The sequence below is a fragment of the Rousettus aegyptiacus genome, unplaced genomic scaffold (assembly GCF_014176215.1).
Source record: "Rousettus aegyptiacus isolate mRouAeg1 unplaced genomic scaffold, mRouAeg1.p scaffold_m13_p_1, whole genome shotgun sequence".
In the NCBI taxonomy this organism is placed as follows: Eukaryota; Metazoa; Chordata; class Mammalia; order Chiroptera; family Pteropodidae; genus Rousettus; species Rousettus aegyptiacus.
The window spans coordinates 45476329-45500492 of NW_023416284.1; the positions used below are offsets into that span (position 1 = coordinate 45476329).

A 24164-nucleotide genomic window follows, 5' to 3' on the forward strand; every position below is an offset into this window, starting at 1 on the left:
AGCATATATAAGGGTCTTGTTTTCTTATCCATTCAACCACTCTACCTTTTGATTGCATCTTTTAAGCCATTTACACTCAATTGTTGATAGATATGTAGCTATTGCCATTCTTTATTTAGATTTTTGATACATATTTTTTTCTTCCTCTTAAGTCTCTCCAACATTTTCTGTAATACTGGCTTGGTGGTGATGAACTCCTTCAGATTTTTGTCTGGGAAGCTCTTTATATGTCCTTTGATTCTAAATGATAGCTTTGCTAGGTAAAGACATCTTGGTTGTAGGTCTTTGCTTTTCATCACTTTGAGTATTTTGTGCCAAACCCTTCCGGCCTGTAGAGTTTCTGTTGAGAAAGTGGCTAACAGTCTTACGGGTGCTCCTGTGTAGGTAACTAACTGCTTTTCTCTTGCTGCTTTTAAGGTTCTCTCTTTGGATTTAACCTTTGGCATTTTAATCATGAGCCTTGGTGTGGGCCTCCTTGGGTTCATCTTGTTTGGAACTCTCTGAACTTCCTGAAGTTGTATGTCTATTTCTTTCATCAGGTTAGGGAAATTTTCCATCGCTATATCTTCAAACAGGTTTTCAATTTCTTGCTCTTCCTCTTCTCCTTCTGGAATCCCTGTGATGCAAATATTGCTATGTTTGATGTCGCAGAGGCTTCTTAAACTATCTTCTTTTTTTTTTTTTTTTTTTGAGATTTTTTACTTGGTGCTGTTCTGATTGGCTGTCTTCTGCTCCACCACCCTCTAGGTCACTGATTTGATCCTCCATTTTATCTACTCTGTTGATTCCCTCTAATGTTCTTTTCATCTCAGATATTGTATTCTTAATTTCTGACTGGCTTCATATTATGTTTTTCATCTCTTTGTTAAAGTTCTCACTGAGTTCATCTACTCTTCCCTAAGTTCCATGAGTATCCTTATACCTAGTGTTTTGCACTCTGAATCTAGTATATTGCTTTTCTCCATTTTGGTGAATTCTTTTTCTAGAGCTTTGTTCTGTTCTTTCATGGGGGACATGCTTCTTTGTCTCCCCATTTTGGCTGCCTCCCTGTGTCTGTTTCTATGTATTAGGTATGGCTCCTAAGTCTCCCAGTCTTAGTAGAGCGGCGTTATGTAGTAGGTGCTGTGGGGCCCAGTGGCACAGTCCTGGAGTGGGAGTGGGGAGTGTCCAGCTGCAGACAAAGTTCAGCTACAGCTTGTGTACCTCTGGGCCACCTGGTAAGAGTCACCAAGCAATCCACATACAGCTGAAACCTGTGCTGAGCTTATAGGTTCTAAGTCAGAAACCGAGGCCAGCTACCACAAGTACAGAGTTTGGGGGCTGTTCTGCAAGATGTATAGGGCACTATGAGGCCAGATGCTGCTTCTCTGGGTTTTGTGATACTTCACAGCAGGAGACAAGACAGTCCATTTATATGGAATAAATCACTGGAAACAGCTCGGATGAACCCACAAGTTGGGAGAGGTGGAGTCTAAGAAAATCCTCTGGGCTGAGTGACCTGTGTTATCTAGGTTGATCATGACTGGGATACGGCAGTACTTGCATCTACAGGCTGGGAGAGGGGAGGGCACAACAAAAGAACAATCAATTCTGCTTGCACCTCTGCCCAAGAGAAAGCTGCCCCTCTAGCCCTTGCCCTGAAGCCCAACAAATCAGCGCCTCCTTGTATGACCGTGTTGGCGCTCAACCTTAGTACTTCCTACTAACAGTACTTCCTACTAAACACTAGAGCTCAGAGCAAGCGAGTCCGTCAATGAGTAAGGCGGAGCATGGACCCTTGAAGAGGAACAGTCTCCAACTCCCACAGCCCTCCATCTTACTCGGCCACAACCTCTGTTGGTTTTCAAAGCCAGAAGTTGTGGTAACTTCTCTTTCCTACACGTAAACTCCAGAGAACCCAGTTTGTGGCCAGGACCCCTTGCTCCTTCAGGTGGGGGAAGTGGCACTGCAGCCAAGAGAGCCCTCTTGATTCTCAGTGGCCACATGTGGTTATATAGCACTGGGCTTTCCTGTCTCTACCCCTCTAACTGTTTTGAGGTGACCTGTTATTTTTGTCCCTAGTTGTAGAGCTTCTGTTCAGCCAGACCATAGGTGACTATGCGTGCTGGCTGCTCTGTAGTTTTGTTATAATTTTGGTGTGTTTCTTTTTTCTTTGACTTTTTTTTTTAACTTGGATTGCAGGACACTTCCCTTATCTGGTTTTCTTTCTACTTTTTTCATCCTTGGATTCCTTTTCATTTCTATCTCCATTCATAGGTAGGTGAACTCATCCAAAGCTATGCTTTAAATATCATTTATATGATAATGACTCCCAAATATGTCTAATTGGACCACTCCTCTGAACCCCAGGTCCATATATCCATCTGCCTACTTGATATCTCCAACTAAAAATTAGCATGTCTTTGAGCTCCTGACAATCTTGCTCTTACTCCATCTAGCAAATACACTCCTCTTGTAGTCTTCTCCTGTTTTGTTAAAGGTAATGCTGTTATTCCAGTTGCTCTGGTAAAAAAAAAAAAATAAACTTAAAAACATATCCAGAATCCAAACATTTGTCACCATCCTTTTTGCTACTATCTTGGTCCAAACACTATCTTATCTTTCTTGGATTATTGTAATAGTCTTCTAACTCATCTTTCTTAACATCAATCCTCTGGTCAGTTCTCCACATGGCAACCAGAGACTTCTTAAAACCCATATTAGAACATACCACTACTCTGCTTGAAAGCCTCTATTCATTCCCAGCTTGTTCAGAGTAAAAGCCAAAGTTCTTACTCTGACCTAAAAAGTCCTACATCTAGTTAGGTCTCTGACTTCATGTTTAATCCTCTGTCTCCCATTTAGTCTGCTCCAATCACATTGACATCCTTGATATTTCCATACAAGAGCCTTTGCATTTGCTGTTGCCTTTGCCTGAAATGCTCTTCCCTGTACATGTATGTGCTTAGCATCTCTACTTTCTTCAGTCTTTACTTAAAACTATCTTCTTTGTGTGGCCTTCTCTGGCTCCCCTACCTAAAATGTCAAATACCCTTCTCGAATCCTTCATACTCTCATGCTTTATTTTTCAACCTTAGTACTTCCTACTAACAGTATCTAAGTACTTCTTACTAACATATCTTTTACTAATTTATCTTATGAATTAGCTGTTTCCCTCACCCCCCACACTGCCCTTGGAATTGAAGTTCCATAAGGGTTAAGATTTAAGGCTATTTTATGCCTTACTGTATCCCTATTGTATGCATACAATAGTACCCAACACACAGTAGCTGCTTAATATATATAAATATTTGTTGAATGAATGAATAATCCCCAAATTATTACATCCAACTCAAAACATCCTCTCTGTCTTCATACTCAGTTGTCTACCAGCCTACTAGGTAGTCCCAGATAAATGTCTACCAGGTATCTCAAACTGAATAGATGCCTAATGAAATCATTTCATTTATTCATAAACCAGTTCTTCCTCTTTCATTCCCTATAGGACCCAAAACAGCAATGAATTAGTAAATGATATTACATTTATCTACTAGGTAGTTACCAGGATCTTATGAGAGAGCATTATCAATGAACTCCCTAAAATCTACAGACTATACATTTTATGGGAAGGAATCATGTTTATCATGTCCACCATTACAGCCCTAGCAATTAGCACTCTGCCTGATAGGTTGAGAAATTAAAAATAGAACATAGACTACTTTTTAAAAGAAGTTGAAAGAAGTACCTGTAGCCAACTGTGTTAGAAATTTATGGTACATATCTAGCTATGTTAAAAAACAGATGTCTTCCCTATATCCAAAAAAATATATGCACACCAATGTTCATAGCAGCACTATTCACAGTGGCCAGGACATGGACACAACCGAAGAGTCCTACGATGAATGATTGGCTAAAGAAGCTGTGGCACATATATACAATGGAACATTACTTAGACATGAAGAGATGAAATATTGCCATTTGCAACAACATAGATGGACCTCGAAATAATCATACTAAGCAAAATAAGCCAGACAGAAAAAGTTGAAAATCACATGACATCACTTGTATGTGGGATATAAACCTAAAAGCAACAAAGGAACAGGACAAACAAACAGAGACTCATGGACATGGACAATAGACTAGTAGTTGCCAGAGGGTAGGGGGAAGGAAAAAGGGGAGAGGTAGACGGGGTTAAGGGAATCAAATATGTGGTGGCAGAAACAAGTCTAACTATGGGAAGTGAACACACAGTGTAAATATGTGTGTGTGTGTGTGTGTGTGTATATGTATATATATATATACACACACATATGCCTTACTATTAAAGTGTACAAATATATATATGTGTGTGTGTGTGTGTGTGTGTATATATATATGTGTATATATATATATATATATATATATATATATATATATGCCTTACTATTAAAGTGTACAAATGAAACTTATTGGATTTTGTTAACCAATGTCACCATAAAAAATTTTTTTTCTTTTTAAAAAACAGATGTTTCTACAGAGGCAAATTAGTGGGCAATTAAAAGATGATTTTAGGGGGAGATAACCACTTTGAAAAACATTTTGCTTGAAGAGCAGTCATGATAGAAAGGTCACGTAGCTGTACATTCCTTAGTTTCCTAAAGTAGGGACCTAATTTGTTTTGTTCACTCCTGTCTTGAGTATCTTGGGATAACCGTAAAATGTAAGGCATTCAATTGGCATCTGTAGAATGAACACTTGATGATCACTTCTATGAAAAAATGAAGCCAATGACATTAAAATCACGCTATACATACATAAACCTCACTATGAAATGAATAAATACAAGAGAGAATGTAGGAGTGGCTTAAGAAAAAGTTCTGTATTAGCCCCTTCTTATTGTAATGGGATAAAGATAATTCCAATCTAGACCAAATTATTTGCTTCTATTCATTCAAATTATTTATAAAACACTTTTGTACATAGGCTCTGTGCTACATATTGACATGGATAGAATATGAATCAGATATGGGCCCTAAGGAGTTTACAATCTCATAAAAGAGATAAAACATATATATGACTATAATGTTAAGTACAAAATTATCTTTGCCTCCAAAGTACACACAAGATGAAATGAGAGTTGTGATAAAGATACCTTGGGTGAGAAGAATGTGCAGAGAAATCATGAAGGCGACATCTGAGTTAAGCCTTGAATGTAGGTCAACTCAAAAGGAGTGTATGGAGTGTATATGTGTACATGTGTTTGTGTTTGGTGCATGTGGAGATTAAAGGAGGACAGGGATATTGGAACAGGACCGGAAAGGCATCCTGAGCAAAGACCACTGTGAACAATAAAGGTAGAAAAGCATGTGGTATATAAAGGGAATCCTAAATGATTCAATTAGACGAATCAAGAAAAGCAAAGTTAAGCTTTGAAAAAGTAAAATAACCAGGGTGTCTTTAGATTTTATTATAGAAGCAAGAGACTGCCTTTTCGAAAGTTTTTGAGCAGAAGAGTAAAGTCATCAAAACTATGGCTCAGAGAAATTTAGCTGTACATAGAACATACTTAAAACAAGAAGACCATTAGTTAAAATGCTGTGGAAATAGTTTAGGTAAGAAACAATCAAGGCTTAACCTGGGGAGGCAAATATAGAAATAAAAATGCAAGATACAGCATATATTAAGCATGTCTTTTTATTTTCTGTATTTTGATGCTTTGACATCTGTGGACTTGCTGACCCTAGAACTGCCCCTTCCACGGCTAATCAATTGCTATAGATAATAAAGGACTCACCCACAGCACACTTTACATATACAAACCAACCATCCAGAGCCCACACTCCCAACTACCTCCTTTATCAGGCTCTCACAGAGATCTCACTCTCTGGGCCATTTCCCATCTGCCCTAACCATCCCAGGGACAGGAACTTAACAACTACAGATAGTTCTTAAGTCCAGATCCTTTAAAAATTATTCAGACACGCCAATTCTAAACCTGCTTATTCTGTTTTCTCCTCCCCATAGAAACCACAATAAAAGTTCTTGCCCATGTTTCCCTTGCTCATTTTACCTCCTGACTGGTCCAGGTACTTCCCCATGTAGTATCTTGTGTGGCATGTCATGCCATGCCTCCTGTTCCTAGGGATCTGTATTAAAAAATTCTTACTTCATGATAGAATTTTTCCTTGTCTATGTGTCTTATCATGACTAAAACATATTCCAGGAACCCTTAAAACATAGCAGATATAGAATTTACAGAACTTGGTAATTGATAATAACACTTAAAATTTAAATTTCAAATAACTTCCATCTATATTTTCTAATTCAATTCTTATAACTTGTAGCATATTCAATAATCATGTTTTGCAAGTGAGAAAAGTTAGAGGTCATTTTAAATGTCCAAACTCTCAAATAACTCATAGGCTATGAGTTCTTGAGCAAGTTTCTTAATCTGTTTCTCTCCTTGTATATATAAATCAAGGTTAATAATAGTATCTACCTCAGAGTTAGGGTGATGATTAAATTAGCCTTTACTTCTAAAGCACAATAAGTTAAAGTGTAGACTTGTTCAATTTCAGATATAGTGATATCCTGGTAGAGCTATCTGTCAACAGTTGAAAATGAAAGCTGGAGATTCCTATTTGAGAATCTTTACATGGAGATGATAATAAATGAACTGAGTCTCAAAATAAGAACCTAAAGATACAAAGTGAAAGTAATAGGGCCAAGGAGAGAAAACAGACGTAGAGACATTTAGGCCAGTAATAATTAAACCAGTAAAGTTTGGGTTAAGGAGGGGAAGATCAATATTGTCAAATGCTACAGGGAGGTAGAAAAGAAAGCCCATTAATTTGGTGGATTTTGAAACTTTTATGTTACTCATTATTGACCTTTGAGTAGTTTCTATATAGCAATGGAAACAACAGATTGCAAGAGTTAAAAAGTGAACACAGACACTTCTGGTATTTGGTCCAACATGTCAAGACCATGAAAGTCATCAGCCCTATCCTCACAAGAAAATGGCTGAGCAAACTGAAAATCAATAGATTTTCTTAGATCCATCAGAGAAATGAGCTTACCTGCAAACTTCTGCCCAGGAAGTTGGATGTAGGAGGAAACAGAGAGTCACAACTTACTGGGAGCAGAAACTGCCACAGGAGCCAGTAGAGCTATACAGTAAGTAGCAGCAATTGACTAATAGCTGGAGACTCACTAGAAAACTAATTTGAAAGACAAAAACTCCAAGCCGCCCAGTCTTAGAGAAGCCTCTATACTTTTGTGAGTTTTACCTCCATGAGCTCCTCCATGCCCTCGGGATGAAGATGGGAGAAAAACTCCCTGATGTTTCCAGTAGGAGGACAGGAAGTAACCATTTTGAAACATACCTGGGATGTTTGGTTCTATTTAACAAAAGCCTGCCCTCAAGTAAAAACTAGTTTATCAGAGCCTGACCAATATAGGGGAAGAAACATACCCAACTGATTCCCCTAGCCTTCTTGTTCCACTTGAGAAAAACAAAACAAAACTAAAATCACTTATGAAGCTCACAGCCTATGGACAAAGACCCACTAAAAACTAGGACCTAATCATAAAATTATGGACCACTTTCTCTTCCCCCATCTTACCACCACATCCAAAGTGTTTCTGTTTAATAACAAGGAACTGCAAAGCTCAGACTCTATTTCAGAAGGTGTCTCTAGGGAAACATGAAATGTGGGAGACAAAAACAAGGACACTAGAAGAAACTGAAGGCTCAGAAACCTACGGCAAACAGTAAATATGGCATAATTCCTAGCCAGAGAAACATAAAACCTCATGCTAAAGGCTTACTTCCCTCAGTTCATATTACTTGATACAACGTGTTCAGCTTTCAACAATAAATTATAAGGCAGACAAAAGCGCAAAAAATAGTCTAAAGAAACAAAGCATATACTAGAGCCAGATTAAAATATGTTAGAAATTTTGGAATTATAAGACTGAGAATTTAAAATAATTATGATTAATATGCTAAAGACTCTAATGGAAATAGTGGATAGCATGCGACAACAGATGAAAATTCTAGGAAAACTCAAAAGGAAATGAATAAAGATGAAAAATAGAGAAACTGAGCAGAGAAATAAGATAAAAGCAATGAAGAATTGGTGGTAGTTTTTACTGTAATGGGAGATTGTCCAATATCATTAAGCCGATGGGAAAGGCCCAAAATAAGAAAAATTGGAGTGAGAAAGTGGAAAATTGATAAATTCATGTTTCATGAGACACTGTCCAGGATCAGGATTAAGTCCTAAAAGGAGGAAGATGAGAAGTAACATTAGGTCAAACCAATGGCTGTAAACTTACGTGTCTGTGAAATTTTAATTAGATAACACAGCTAACTCAAAAAGTTAAGATTATACTACTTCCCATCTCCCACCCAATTCTTTCCTTAATAGGTAATCTCTTATGAATTTGTCATTATTTAAGAAATTCCCAAGGGAATTTTCCTAACAGTCTCTCAGCTACTATGAGGGTTGTATGACAAAAAAATTTCCATGAGTTCGACTTCATTTTACCTTGATATTTCCACACCTACATGTAACAACAACGAAAAAAAGATGAGAGTAACAAGTCACTGAAGTACAAACTCATTCATTCATTTGGTCAACAAATATTTATTGAGCGCTTTCTTCATTCTAGGCAATAGCAGTGAACAGAACAAATATCTCTGCCCTCATGGAGTACCATAGCTTGGGTGAAGACAAATTAACAAACAAGTATATATCAAGCAGGGATAAGTTTTAAGGAGAAAAATAAAGCAATGTTGAGAAATTGGAGGCGCTGGTAGGAGGAAGCATTACTAATTTATGTAGGGTTGTTAGAGAAGGATTCTTCAATAAGGTGACATCTAAAAGAAATGAGTCATGAGATTATCTGAAGGTATAGTTCCCAAAAGACAGCAAATGCACATACCTTGAAGTGGGAAAATAATGTGCCTGATATTGTTGTGGAACAATATGGAATGTAATTAGTCAACGGAAAGAGTCCAAGTTGAGATACTGTAAGGCCGTGTGTGTGTGAGCTTTTATTCTGAGTGAAATGAGGAAAACTGGAGGGGGGTTTTGAGTAGAGTCACAGTGATTACTATGCTGAGGGCGTTGGCAAGACCATTCAGGTGGTTACTGCAACATTACAGTGACTTACATCGGAGTGGTAGCCTGGATTTATTTTGCAGGTAGAAATGGTAGAATCTGCTGATGGAATGGGATATTCGAGAAGTCAAAAGTAACTCCAAGGCTTTTTACTAACTGAAAGAGTGGAAACTGTCATTTTCCCGCAGAGTAGGTTGGAGAAATAAGTTCAGTTTTGGACACAAATTTTGAGATGCATATTAACTTCTAAGTGCAGATGTTTGATATTTTTAGTCTGTTTTTTAGGGAAAAGGTACTGGCTGGAGAGATGGACTTGTGAATCATCAATATATAAGTGATTTTTAAGGCATACCAGTGAAAAGAGGTTTAAAAACTGACCCCAGCAGCACTCCAACATTTAGATATGGGAGAGATGAAGAGGCGCCACCTGCAAAGTAGTTTGAAAACTAGCCATAAACCAAGGGGGGAACTAGAGAAGAGTAGTGTCCTATAAACTAAATGAAGTGATTCAAAGCTCAAGAAATGATAAACTAGTTCAAAACTGTTGACGGGGGAGTTAAAAACGAAACAGACATGGCCATTGCATTTGGCTGGACAGCTATTGTTGATTTACGAAAGCTATTTTCCTGGAGTGGTAGGATGGGCAAAAATCTGAGTACTGAATTCAAGAAAGAAATGAAGTTTCTCTCCCAAGTACTTTCAACAAGTTCTGCTAAAGAAAAATTACCTGAGCTGGGGAGGGTGGTTCTAAACAAACTAGACTTTTCTCATAGAGCAAGCACAGCAGTAGGCGGTTTGAAAAAAGCTGTACTAGGCCAAGGAAGGAGACACTGACGCCTGGAAGCTTCTAGGGCTGCTGACTGAACCTGAATGCTGCAAGAGATCAGATCTACAAGGGCTCCCTCCACGACCCAGGGGAATGGACTGTTTTAACGCCGGAACTTACAATCCGATGTTCGGCTGCTTGCGGCTGTTTACCGGAGAGATGGGCATGGTGGCGACCGCCTTCCCTGCCTGCCTCCTGGAGACCCTGTACCCCAACAGCCGGCGTTAGCGGCTCCGGCTAAAACACCGGAATGTTTGCCGGGCGTCATGGAGACGGTGGAGCCTAAGGCTCAACAAGCGGCCGCGCGGTTGGCTGGCGGCTGTAGGCCGAGGAGGAGGGCGGAGGCGGAGGGGAGGGCAGAGGGTTGGTGGAGCTAGAGGAAGCTCGGGACGACGATTAGAAGAAGGAGGCGGGCGGCCCCGGCCTTAGGCCCCTCCCAGGCTGAGTCTCCCCAGCTGCAGGCGGATGGATGGGGCTTCTTCAGGCGGTGGCGGCAGCAGCGAAGGTGGCGGCGGCAACAGCGGCAGCGGCTGTAAGTGCAGCCTCCAGAAACCATCTCTCCTCTCCTAGTCCTTTTTGGGATGAGGCACTCCTGAGGTGTCCTCAGTCCCCTTTCTGTCCTTCCCCTCCCCCACAGCTGGGTACCGCCCGGAAGACCCTTAACTTCCGGGGAGGGGCTGCGAGAGAACGCGCCCGGCACGCTTTCCCCTCCCCGGTAGCCGCCAGCCACCTAGGGCGCATGCGCAGCTCCCCTCCGCCGCCCACCCCCTCCCAGCCTGGTCTTTTGCCTTGGCGGCTGCTGTCGGGCCGATCTTCCACGGCCTCTGCGGAGCGCTAGGAATTCGCAGCGGAGTGAGTTAGAGTTGGCCAGTTCGCCTCCGCCCCTTTCTCTCGTGGGCCCAGGATTCTGGTCGGGGTGGGGCTAAGGTGACCACCCCCTGTGGCTCCGCCTCTTTTCTCCTGTATCTCGGGATTCTGTCCCAGCCTGGGAGGAGGCTCCTGCTCGCACTGCAGCCCACGTGAGCAGCGTTCTGCGCAGACTGTCCCGTATTAGAGGGAGGGAGGAGAGACTGGAAGAGGGCATTATTGTGAGGGAACAAGGTCCTCCCATTCTATGGGAGGATCCCTAGGGACAGACGCCTCCCAATCCTTTGAACGAGGTGGTTCTTCCAGCTTTTTAGTGGAGCTCATCTCTGGTTCTTGCTTGCTGTGTGACCTTGAGCGAGTCACTACCCCTTCGCTGGGCGCCAATTAACCCTACATCTTCCTCCAACGCAAAAAACTTAATTTTGCAGAAAAGCTTATGCTATTACAAGACTGGCGGGTCTCCTGAGGCTACTTAGCCAAGATGACCTGGAGAGTTGATTGAACCATCTTTCTTCATTTATAGGTGTAATGAGATGACCTGCTTATTGGGTCTGTTTTATTCCTTTGCCATTGGTTACATATTGCATGACTCAAGATTCATTTATGTTTTTCTAAAATTGTCATGGGATCCTCGTCCTAATTCCTAGCCATCTTTTTAAAAATTAGAGACAGGGCGAATGGTGAGCTTGCAGTATCACTGTCTCTGTTCTAGTTACTACTGAGGCTCTCTTTCCTTTGATCCAGATGGTGTGGTGGCTCGATTCTCCCAGTGCCTGGCTGAATTTCGGACGTGGTTAAGAACCAACTGGTTGAGGTTCAATGCAGACAAGACGGATGTGATGCTGGTAGGCAGGGGCACACTTGGAGATTAAGGGAGGGAAAATCCAAACTCCCTCAAGTAGTATAAATATTACATTACTGTTCTTATATGTTCCAGTGTTTGACAACTGCTGATGGGCCAATAATTGCCAGAGTTTGGGTGAGATAAAAATAACATGTCAACAATATAAGAACTATAAAAATGTCAATTTGTGATAATCTGATAAAATAGGGCCACTGGATAAAAGTCTATGTAAAAATTATGGGAAAAAAAGCCAAAAACTGTTCTTTTAAGAATCAAAAGGGCATATAAATGTTTTATGGGTGGTGTTAATAATAAAAATCAAACTAACAAAAAGATGATGCTGACTGTTGCATAGATGAGAGGCCTCCACATGTAATGCATTACTGCTTTGCAATCTGCATCCTGCCTACTAAAGTACACTCAGTTTATCTAAAAAGTCATTTAAAAAATAGTTGATTTTTTTATTTTTTTGGTATTTAGGTATTTTCAACCAAATTAGTAAGTATCCATAAATTATTACCTGCACATCATGCATAGGCTGTCACTTTTAAACAAAAATTTTAAGAAATAGTTTACAAAATAAAAGGGACCGATGAACTCTGAAAATTGTTAGATACAGAATTTGTTTTTAGGGTTTTGAATGTGCTGTATTAATCCATTTCATTCAAACAGCCCCAGAGTCTAAATTGTTATAAGTATTTTCTTGGTGCATTTTAAGAGGTACTCTTTTGAGTACAAACACACAAGAGATGTGTTTGTATAGTATGTGTATATATTATATTTCAGTCAGGTGTTGGTACTGAATAAAAGGTTTTATCTCTTAGAATATGTAAATTTCCAAAGAAGTTTATTTATTGGTTAGTTTAGAGTACTGCTTGAAGTACAATTGTGACCCTAAAATGCTTTGGCTAACTGCAAAAATAATGACTCCGAGGGGTTCTGTGTGTGTGTGTGTGTGTGTGTGTGTGTGTATTATATATAGTCTTTATAAAATTGTTTAATAACTTTTCAGTGGAGTATTCAGTAAATTGTTTGAAAGTAACTTCCCAATATAATAGCAGTTTTGAGTAGCTTAATATGGTAAAAGTTAATGTTGGTTTCCCTGAAAATAAGCCTTTAGGTGGGAAATGGGAGCTAAAGAGGCATTTATTCAGGCTTTGTATAGTGACTTTTTTTTTGCTTTGGGACATTAGCCACGACCTCACATAAACTGGAATTAACCACACTTTTTAGTTTAACTTAAAACATATTACTACAATTAACAGAACTACCATTTTGGATATCACATTAATAAATACTATAAACTGTAATAATTTTAAACAGCTCATAGATAATGGTGAATTTTCTCATGCCTTTAACTCTGTCATGCCGTTTTCAGCTCTTCTAGTATCAAAAGGCTTTAAACATTTATTTTTTGTTAACCCAAGTATAAATATTGACTGTTTGCATTTGAACACAAGAAGACATTTATTGTCCAAACTGCTGAAAAACTGGATAATGAATGGAAGTAACAAGGAGGTAGATTATGGTTTAATAAAAAGAAGAATGTTGGAAACATAAGAGTTTTTTTTGTTTTGTTTTGTTTTGAAGAGAACAGCCTCTTCATGACACAGTGAGTCATTGCAGGTGCTTAAGCATAGGCAGATAAGCCTGGTAGTGAGTGGGGAAACATTGTGAGGGAGTCCTACCTGGATAAAGTGGAAATTGACTTAAGACCTCTAAGTCCCATCCAATGATAACTCTGGCTAATGAATAGTTAATTTTACATATTTGATACTAAAGAGGTAAGCAAGAATTTTGAGAAAGACTGCTTTCCTTAAGGTAGCTCCTAAAATTTGTAAAGATAAGTGTATCACTAGAATAAAATGAGAGTAGAACTGTACTGAATTCAGTAGTAATATGTTACTGATGACTTACAATAATGGAGCTGTTTCTCTTTAGTTTTAAAATCTGAACCTTAAAAAAAAATCACTAAACCCATGTTAATTAAAAAGGAAAGAAAAGTATAGAGAGGATTTTTTTCTCTAAATGCTAATGCCACTTAAAATTAGTAAAATTGATACACAGTATTAATAAACTTAAAGGCCATTTATCAGTACAATGGATACTCATTCAAATATTTCTTAGACCTCAGTTTTCCCGACAACTTCAGAATTCATTCAGTAGCTTAAGAGACTGTGATCCTCAACTTTTTATCATACTTGAGATTTTTGTTGATGATTTAACTCAAGAATCAAAAATTAAATGGGTTTAAGCAAGCATGTTATTCCTGTACCTTGTATTTTTGACACCTTAATTTTCCTTTTGGTAACCAGTTAAATGAAATTTCATATATTAGCTTTTGTATTTAATGGAAAATCTTCCTTTATTCCCATGGTATTATAAAGCCTGAGTTTCTACCTCTAGGCCCCTTATTCTTTTTATCTTTACCCACCTCAGGTCTATGTACATCCACTATTCTTTGCCTTTAGCTGTTTCCATCAGGCATCTCTCAAAGTGAAAAGTATGTGAATATGATCTGACTTTTAAAAAAGTCATTTTATTTCAAGTCCTAAGGTAATTCAACAGGGTAACCCTTAGAAACTATACATCTGTGCTAAAATATTTATTCCTCCAAGAAATTCTGAAAAACACTTTTATGTAACTACTCTAAAAAATAAAATGAAAATACTGTACAGTACAGTTAATGGTAAAAATTGTTTTTAGACTTGGGAACCTTAAAGTTTTCCTTTCTCTTCTTTCCCTTGCTTTTCTTTCAGTAGAAAATGTGCATCAGATGTTTATGTTTAATTGGTTTACAGACTGTCTGTGGACTCTTTTCCTGTCAAATTACCAGGTAATGTCCTTTCACTTAGCAGCTACTTCATATACCTGTAAATGCACAAATTATTATTGGACATAAGAATTTCAAGTTAATGTTGAATCTTTGGAACTGAGAAATTGCTTAATAGAGTCAAGAATTTTAAGGGAATATAAATACTTTAAGAAAACAGCCTCTTCCATATTGCATTGCAAGTTAAGTATTAAAGAAAAATTGTATGTGTGCACATTTATGCAATATATAGTAGTGCTGTCATCACATTATTTGGAGGGACTGAATAATTTTCATATTTAATTGGTTGATTTTGGTGGTCTTTAAAATTGCATTAAGAGGAACCCTTGAACACTTGGGAAATGATCTTTTTGAAATAAGACTTTTCTTGGTTTAATGAAATGTGTTAGTGCACGTTTTAATATCACCTTTGTATTAGCAAGTATCTGCCTTAGTAATGGGAATGAAATATGTTTGTTATTTTGCAGTTATTGGCTCTGGCAATCAGAATGGGCATCAAGGCCAATTGGCAGTTCTAGGCCAATACATTTACAATAGTTTCAAATTGCCGGCATTTCACACATTACAAATAAGCAAGTTCTCCCTCCATGTAGTCAGTCGGAGATTATTATGTCCATCAAAGAGAAACTTTTAAGTATTTTACATTTAAAAATTTTCTGTAATGCGAAAGTCAACCGTTGTACAGTTATGTTGCTACTGGCATCTCAGATGTGTAAGGAAAAGCAAATGAGATATGAGGATGGCAGATTACCTAACACAATCCCTTTTCTTAATCTTGGCCCTGACTGCTAAAATTTAGGGATATGGAATTCCACATTTCCCATCGGGAATCGACCAAAAGAGGAACATTTGTCAAGGGATAACCGCCTTCAAAGCTCACTTGCCGTTTTTGCATCACAGCAACATCCGTTTTCCAGCAAATGCACTTCAAAAAAGACCTGCACCTAAAATAATATAATGTATCTTTTTCCTTGCGATGTGAATGCTGGACGCGGTTCCTTTGGCACCTTTCCTTGACTTCTCTAGTCCCTGGAGTCGCAGATCCGCTAAGGCGGTGGAGTCGCCCCAGGCGGAGATACTCACCTCCCCCCCTTCTCCCCCCTCCTCCCCCTCCTTCTCTCCTTCCCTCCCCCACCCCTCCCTCTTCTCCCTCCTTCCTCCTCCCTCCCCCCCCACACCCACCTTGGCTCCGCCCCCTCTGCCCTTCTTCAGGGGAGGGCTGCAGCGGGGCCGCGCGCGCTCGCCCCTGTTCCCGCGCGCGCCAGCCCTTTCCCTCCAGTCCAGCGCAGCCGGGTCGCCGCGAGGGGGCGGAGTGGGGTGTGGTGGGAGCGCGTGGGCGTCTCCTGCGCGTTCCCGCCGAAGCAGCGGCGGCGGGAGCGGCAGAGACGGCGGTGGCAGCGGCGACCAGAGTCCCGTTGCCGAGTCTCACATCCGGGTTCTGGCCGTGACCCAGCTGCGGCCGCCGCGGAGATGTGACCCGTCAGTACGGCAAATATGGCGGAGGTAAGGGAGCTCGCTCCCCCTCCCTGTCCCGGAGCCGGGTGCCCCCGGGCCCTGGCCGGGGAGGAGTGGAGTGGGCCTGGCTAGGAGAGGCCCAGCCCTGCTGGCGCCAGTGCCCACCTGTTGTCCGGAACAGGCCGCGCTCTGGGCGGGAGCTTTCCCTGGAACTTAGTTGGGATGGGTTCGGGGGTACGTGGAAGCGGAGGCTAGTTGGACTTCGGGGACAGTTTGAAGGGTCGAGTGCTGCGTAGTACCGCGAGCGGATTGAGGTAGGGGGAGGAGGCGCCCGCCGGGCAGGGGGGCCTATGGCGCAACTTCGCCGGCCGGTACTAGGGGCCAAGAGAGGAGCTTTTGCTTCCTCTTGTGAAGTTTCTTCCCTCCCTAACCGAGATGCTGTTGCGCCCTTCCGCGTCACCCCATGCGTTTGCTACTGACATCCAGTCTGTGTTGGGGAAAACGTAAGGCAGAATGGCCTTTGATTAACTAATTTTCCTGATCGTTGTAAAATGAGCGTGAAGAAATAAACCTGGCCTTTTGCAATCCAACCCTCTAGGTTGGGGGAGTCTCCCCATTTTACCAAACAGTGCGATCCCCTACCCCCAAAGTAGAACCACTTTTTCTCTCTATGTTTCAGAATTGTTGCTTTCTACCTCCCCAACCCTCCACTTTCAGGCATTCTCCCGCCCCCCCTCCTCATTTCCAAATCTAGTCTATCTTTGTCCTTTAATTCCCCCTCCCCCCACACACACTTGGGGAAGATTCCTTTTTTCTTTTTCTTTTTCTGCTCTTTTTCTGTTAAGTTCACAAGTCCTCTTTCTTCGGTGGTAGTTGTTTTAACATATTTGGGCCTCAAATCGGTGGGCAAGCAACCATTGTTTTAATTAATTCGAACTTAGTATACTACTGGACATTTAAATTTGCTTCTGCCTTAAATATTTGATTTTTTTTTTTTTAACTTTTCTTTTCCCTCGGAAGAATTTTCTTCTTTACCTTCCGGAATTCAAGAGGTGATAGATTTCTATGTCTTTGAGTAGATCTCTTAATGATTGAATGGTCCGTAGGCATTTCTCTTGTGTGAATTACCGCTTTCATGCTCTCAGGCACCCAAAAGCAGATTCAGGAAGTAGGTAATTCTTTTACCATCAGTCCTCAATTTTTGTCTTCCGTATTTGCTAAATAAAGTCAGTGGTGAGTACTTTCATCAATACCATAATATCTCCTTTTTAAACCTTGGAATACAGAAACATGATTGGATTGTGGAAAATGTTAATTTAGAGGCTTTTTCATGTACCTGTTGAGTGGATAGACCTAAAGGTTAGCTGTTTTCTCTAAAGGCTCTTAGGTTTTCCCTTCTGCTTACTTTATGGAAACTGGCTTTATTCATCTCTTGGAGTATTTACTGTTAAAGGAGGATGAGATTTTATTGTAGCAGGACTATTTGCTGCCAGTATTCTTTTTAAAACACAATATTTCATATGTAAAACTAAATTTAAATCTTAGATTTTTTTCCAATTATTTGCTCTGTATGGTTAAAGGATTGTTCAAGGCACATGAATTGGAGAAAACATAGTACTTTGTTTTCTGGATTTATTCCACTCAGCTGAAAAAATTGTCCTGGTAAGGCTTAAGTATTTCTTTCCTTCATATATAAAAGGGGAAGGGGTTGTATGTAGTTAGATTTACATATATTTTATCAAATAGTCTTTAATGGATCCCCTTTTCGGTGGATGCCCTTTGGATAAGCAGCAGTGTGCTGTCATAGGGGATGTGGTTTCTTCCCTAGTAGTGCTGCTCACAGTGGTTTAAGTTTTGTAATCTTATTTAAAAGCAAGATAGTGTTGAAGGAAAGTAGTTTAGTATATGAAAATACAGTGACGTTTAAGTTTAGAAAACCTAACTCAGAAATTTTGACTGCCCAGCACACTGAAAACAATAAGAAAATGGAAGTATATTAAGATTTTGTTTTCAAAATTAAAGATGGTTGCATTAACGTAAGAAAGGAAAAACAACATTTTGAGTCACTGATCATTTCCTGATATTTTCAAGTGTATATTTTAGTTTTCTTAAAAATTGTAACACTTGGAGAGTGGAATTCTCTTGTTCTGTAGGAACACGTGATTGGTTGAATTTTAAGAAGGAATATCCTGGATTTTGTTTTCAATGCATTGATCTAGTATCTTTTAAAAATCATCTTTTATATTCTTCAGTGACTTATGGATGGTTTTCTTTATAATGAATTTGAGAAAAGAAGAGAGTAACCTTCATCTGTGGCCTACAAAAAAAATCTAAAACAGGTGAAGAGGTAAAAAGTAAAATTTATAATTTTTCAATTTTAACATTGTAATAATTAAGATGATTTTAGAGAGTGATCATTTAAAAAATTTTACTGGCAAAATACTTGGTTTATAAAGTTCTTTACTTTTATATGAGCTTTCAGATTTCATTCTGTATGTTGCCAATATAAAGCATGTGGTAAAATAATTCAAATGTTGTGCTGTTGCACCTTCGGTTAAGTAGACCTGAGGATTGAAGCTAACTGGTGAAATAACAGTAAGTGCAAAGCAACAATATTCTTTTATTTGATAAATCTGAGGGGAAACAGGTCATCGAAGAAGCGTGTCTCCAGAGTAGAATGTCGATATAAAGCTTCTGGGTTTTTTTTATTATTCTTGTATCCTACATAGAGAATGGCCCTGACCTTGTTTTTTCAGAAACGTATTTAATTCTTGCATACAAATTACTTTAGATGTGAAGAGAATATACTAATTTTTCATGCTTGGTGTAATCATCTCAGTCTATAATACGAAGTATTTATTTAATGATTCTTCGAACTGTGATAACATTAAAAACATTTGATATGCTTAGAAGAAATAACACATGCTCCCTTTCTTAATATTTTCTGGAAATATTTCTCATTGCTTATCAACCTTTGAAGAGAAGGCTCTTAAAGAAAGGAAATTACAGGGTAGTTGCAGTTCTACAAACCAGTGAGAAAGAAAGAATAAGAGGAAGAAATAGTTAATTCTTTGGGTTTTATAAGGAATGTGGAGCAGAGACCTTTGGGAAGGAACAATTTGTCTTTTATTTCAGTCTGTAAACACATAAGGGACTTTCTTCTCAAGGGAAAAATAAAGCCACAGCGTACCACAAGACCTGTCTTTTCACCTAGGCCATATTGCTATCATATAAAAAGAAAATTTAATGAACTTGCTTTTCTGTGTTAGTTTTAATATTTCCAGAAATGATACATAATCTTTTTATTCACTATCACATCTATCCATTCATTTATCTTAAAAACGGACTCCTTGCTTAGCATTTTCTGGAGTATATTTAGATTTTGTTTTTTAAGGAAATGGGATCATCTTGCCTACTATTCTTGGATAGTGATAAATTCTACTCTAAACAAAACTTGTTTCACTACAATGAATGTAGGCCTTAAATTATTTTCTATACTGATAATGAAAAAAATGTTTTAAATATTTATACTTCAGAGCTATTAAAGATTTATCCAAATTAATCAAGAACACCAATACATGAAATTACCCAGAAGCTTAATTCAGGAGAAGTAATAGAGTGCTTGATAAGGTAGGAAAAGTTGGTTGGGGGAGGGGGAGATTATAGAAGTTAGTTTTAGAAAATTGTTACAACTGAGATTAAGTAGTTTCCAAGATAATTCAGAAATAAAACACTGCCATTGAAACCTCAGTGTATGTTTGTAAAAAGTAACTAGCTATAAAGAAATTTCTTGCTTGAATTACAGATCGAGTCTATTTCAAAAGATATGCAAATAGTTTCAAAATTCATTGCAGTTGATTAACTGTTCGAGTAGGAGTCATGGCTTGGGACCTATTCCTTTTGACTTATTCAATGGCTTAGAAGAATGACTGTTACAATTACACTTATATAGATGTGAAATTCATAAAGTAGCAACCCCAGAAAGCGTTTTGCAAATTGAGATCTTCTGTTCCCAATAGTCCTAGATTAAACAAATAAATTTTAAAGAGTCTGTTAAACATATCGCATCCACTTAGCAAAGCACTCCTTAATAGTGTTGTCTTTTGTGTAATTCATAATAAAAGTAGAGAACTTAGATCTCAAAGGAATTTGAACCAAACTTGAAGAACTCTAAATCTTATCTTAGAGAAAATGTAACAGCAGAATTTATGTAATTTGTCCTAGGTCATGCAGTTACTCTGTGTCACAATTAGACTGGAACTTCTGAATTCCTAATGCTTAATAACAGCAGTTCATCCTCTGAGTTATTACTACTGTTGTAAATTTGCTAATTCTTACACCAATACTCACCACACCTTTTTTTATGCCCTAGAATTTCTCAGGGTAACAGCAAAGTTAAGTAACTTAATTTAGTGTGGAGGAAGTGGAATGGCGAAGCCCGTGGCACAGTCACCCTGCCTTCGCCATTCTGGAGTAGGGCCCTTAACTCATGCCCATCGCTGTGAGAATCGGACTGAGAATCGCAGATTTAGTGTTCACATTAAGTAGGTGATGATAACACTTAAATGGCGGTGGAATTGGTTTGAAGAGAAAAATTAGTTCAGACAGTTAGTTATACTCATTAAAAATATGCTTTTGATTGCCTTGGAGTAAGAGTCTGGTAATTACTTTGTGTTTTTACAACTTTATTTATTAATAATGGTAATATTCTAATTAATCGATCTTTTACTTGCTCCCAATTTATAGTTTTCTGTAGTATGGGTTATTTCTCACCATTTTCTAGAAAAACACAAAAGAAATATTTGAACAAACATGAAGCACTGTAACAAATATTTGTTACAGCTATTTAATAGCTTGATTAACTAAATCATATATGGGTCAAAGTATGAAAATTGCTATACAAGTTAATAGAGTTCATTTTTCAATTTGATTTAACTTATTCTGTGTGTGTGTCTGTCTATTGTTGTTTTCCATGTCAGATAAAAGTTATGTATGTACCTAAAAGAAAAATAGGTTATTTTTCAAATAAAGAAAAAACAGTGACGAGTACTAGGTTTTCTTAAAAACCTTAAAGTAAAGGAAGAAAATGAAAATGTCTCATAATTCCACAAGATGGTCTCCACTGACTTTCTTTTTAAAAACATGGAGTAAGGCTGGCAAATAGTTAGAAAATTCCAACAGTACAGAAAGGTATAAAATGAAAAAAGCCTTTCTCTAACTTATTCCCTAGTGGTAACCATCATTAACAGATTCTTGTGTATCCTTTTGGGAAAAAAATTTTATGTATATTACAGCCCAGTTACTCTCTCTCTACACATTTCTTGTGTGTGTGTGTATTTGTATTTTTTTCTCAGTCAGTACAAACGAATCAGTCTCATTCTTTTTAATGGATCAGTAGTGTTCCATTGATTGGAAGAACTGTATTTCATTTGTAAATAAATAAATGATGGACTTTAACATTTTTTCCCAGCTTCTTGCTATGAACAACTTTGTGGTAGTGAACATTATACATATATGTTGGTGTGCTTTTTTAGGCATATCAGTAGGGTAAGTTCATGTTGGCAAAATGATCTCTAGAACAGTTAAACTAACTCTTATTAATTTCTACCAATAATGTATAAGTGTATTTTAAATACACCTTAATTCTCATTGTAGAATCTTTACTGCTTACATTTTATAGTTTGAGCTTTTCCTAAAGATAGATATTGTTACAAATGAGTATCTGTATGGCATTAGTTTTATTTTATTTTTTTTTCCCTTCCCCTGTTCTAATTTACTGTAGTCATTAATGGTAGATCTTTGTAGTTTTCCTGGAGGGCATCGTTAGAGATACCGGTTGTACGAGACAGAAAATAGTTTGACATAACAAATGACAGCTTGTAGTCACATTTTAAACCACCTTTAAACCGATGAAAATCATTTTAAAAGAAAAAGAAAGTAAGGATAAAGAATAGGAAGGAGATGAGAGATATTCTTATGAAATTGTTTCCTTAGGTGGTATGAAAGGAATCAGCCCTAGGCTTTATTTAGTTTCACCTTTTCCACCTACCATTGAACCTTGATGGAGTCACTTTATCTCCCTGGGTTTGCTAATGTATAAAATGAGGTAGGCGGATAGAGTATTATTGCCAGTTTTATTGTTATGATCAAGTAACTTTACGCATTAGAAAATATGTAGTACTGTATAAAAGCAAGTTAGTTATTCTATCTTAAATACTTAAGTAAAAAAATGCCCTCATTCCACATTGAATGTCCTGTATTATGAAACTAACTCTTATTTTGAAAGATAATTATTTTGTTCGTTGGTTGGGCAAAAGTAATGTTTACAATATAAACTATTTTCAAATGCCAGTTTCCCAGAAGCTCATCTTTTGATTTAATTTAATGTATTTAACTTTCAAGAAACTTATGTCACGCTCACCCTTCCCAAACCAAAATAGGGGAATTTTATTTTGAATATAGAATACTGAAATGTGTATGTATAGATAGAGAAACCATCTCTATTTCCCCTCCTCTATCCTAATCTAGATATATCATCAGTCAAATCATAGTTTTTGAAACATTCCAATATATCTGATATATTATGATCATTAATGCTATCTTTGAACACTGGGTGTTCTCCTTAATGCTATTTACTTCTTAATGCTACCATCCTTGAAACATTTTGTACCTTAATGAGTGGAAAATATTTGTGAACTTTCCAGAACCTTAAACTGTTAACTATTTACTAATAAAACAACAATCAGTATGATATTTATTGGCATTTAGTGCTGTTTGAGGCCTTTTACAAACCATACAGATGCCATTCACAATTCAATATCTCTATTATTGCCAATATCTATATCAGTGAAAATGTACCATTTATTCTTCAGTAGAATGACTTATTTTTAATTAGAAAGCCTTTTTTTTAATCAGAAGACTTAAATTGAATAATTATTGGAGTGTTTAAAAATAATTGGAGTCCTTGAAGAACTTCTAATTTGAAAGAAATGCTGGTTTTTCTTCTTTATGCCATGCAAACCTGTTTCAAAAGTTTACTCAAAAGTAAAAACAGCATTGTAAGGCTACTCTCTGAATAGTGAACCTGGGATCAAGTGAAGATAGTCATGAACGATGCTATTGCCTGGACAGAGGTTGTGCTTAAACTTGGGAAATATGGTATAATTACATAAAATAAAAGCAAATTAATTTTTTAAAGCATTGATTTGCTGTGTAATTTGTGTGGTAGTTAAATTTATTTTGAGGCATAAATACGTAGCTCTGCCAGAAAGATGTTAAGCAAATTAGAAATGTTTTATGGTTACATTATTCTGTTCTCTCAATACTCTTCAGCTTCCCAGTAGAGGAACAAAATTATAAAGTAGCACTGTTTTGATTGTTGTGGCAGAGTAGCTTTTAAATAAAGATGGTGACACTTGAAAATATCCAATACTGCATACTATCAGCCTCTTGTTAGAGTAAGACAGTGATATAAGCAAGAGCCATTCTCGCGTAAGAATTAAAAAGGAGAAAAAAAAATAGGACCCTTGAGAAAAGTGTGCCTCAGAAGAACCTAAGTCACCATGTGAATTTTGGAATGCCATACTTATTACAACAGCATAATGTGGACAGTTTTCAAAATGGAGTTTTAACGTCTTATAAGAATTTGTCTTAGATGCTTAGGTTTGAAAAATTGGGCACTTAATTCCTATTTTGTTTTTGCCTCTGTTCCATTACTTAGCAGAAAGGAATATCCCTGTCTCTTTGCTAGTGCTTTTAGCCTTTTGCATCTCTGACTTCTATTGGACATGAAATAGCTCTTAATGAATAGGCAAGGTTTAAGTTATAGCTTGTCATTTGAAGCATCTTTTGAGTTTCTGTTATTCAATTTATCTTATAGGAGTTCATGTTTGCAGATAACTTGATTAAATTGTGAATTAACTGAATTAAGATAAAACACAGCCACAAGCTGTCAAATTGTGATATTACTAAAATAAGTTACTAACAGTTTTAATTTTTCCATTTGGAAAACTTATGGCTAAATTTATGAAAGGTAGAGTGGTACCGTAGATAGAGTGTTATAATTGGGAGCCTTTGTGATCTTCTACCAAGTAACTTAGCTTCCCTAGATTTAGCATGAAAGGTTGTTAATTTTGTGATAATTTGCAAGTATGTTGTTTCTTTGTAAAGTTAACCTAATGTACTGTTTGGTGCTTAAGTAACATTTTAATTTTTCCTTCTGCTTGCTTGCAACATAATTTTTATTTAAAATAA

At 37.8% G+C, this 24164-nt stretch overlaps 2 protein-coding genes across 9 annotated transcripts in view; one reads left to right on the forward strand and one right to left on the reverse strand.

Annotated features, from left to right (window-relative positions):
- DNAI4 (dynein axonemal intermediate chain 4) overlaps nucleotides 1-10355 on the reverse strand; it is an 84060-nt gene extending 73705 nt beyond the window's left edge. The window contains 2 exon segments of the mRNA XM_016120843.2: nucleotides 10033-10096; nucleotides 10099-10355. Of these exon segments, the coding sequence (XP_015976329.2) occupies nucleotides 10033-10096; nucleotides 10099-10180 (146 nt within the window). The 5' untranslated portion in view covers nucleotides 10181-10355.
- Nucleotides 10245-24164, forward strand: part of MIER1 (MIER1 transcriptional regulator) — a 56502-nt gene continuing 42582 nt past the window's right edge. Inside the window, exons 1-3 of one of the 8 annotated variants that reach the window (XM_016120835.2) lie at nucleotides 10312-10444; nucleotides 11524-11624; nucleotides 14386-14459. In XM_016120835.2, the coding sequence (XP_015976321.1) occupies nucleotides 10378-10444; nucleotides 11524-11624; nucleotides 14386-14459 (242 nt within the window). In that variant the 5' untranslated portion in view covers nucleotides 10312-10377. Of the gene's footprint in view, nucleotides 10445-10637; nucleotides 10765-11523; nucleotides 11625-14382; nucleotides 14460-15787; nucleotides 15960-24164 lie in introns of those variants that run through there. The other 7 variants (XM_016120837.2, XM_016120841.2, XM_016120838.2 and 4 more) reach the window with 7 other exon arrangements.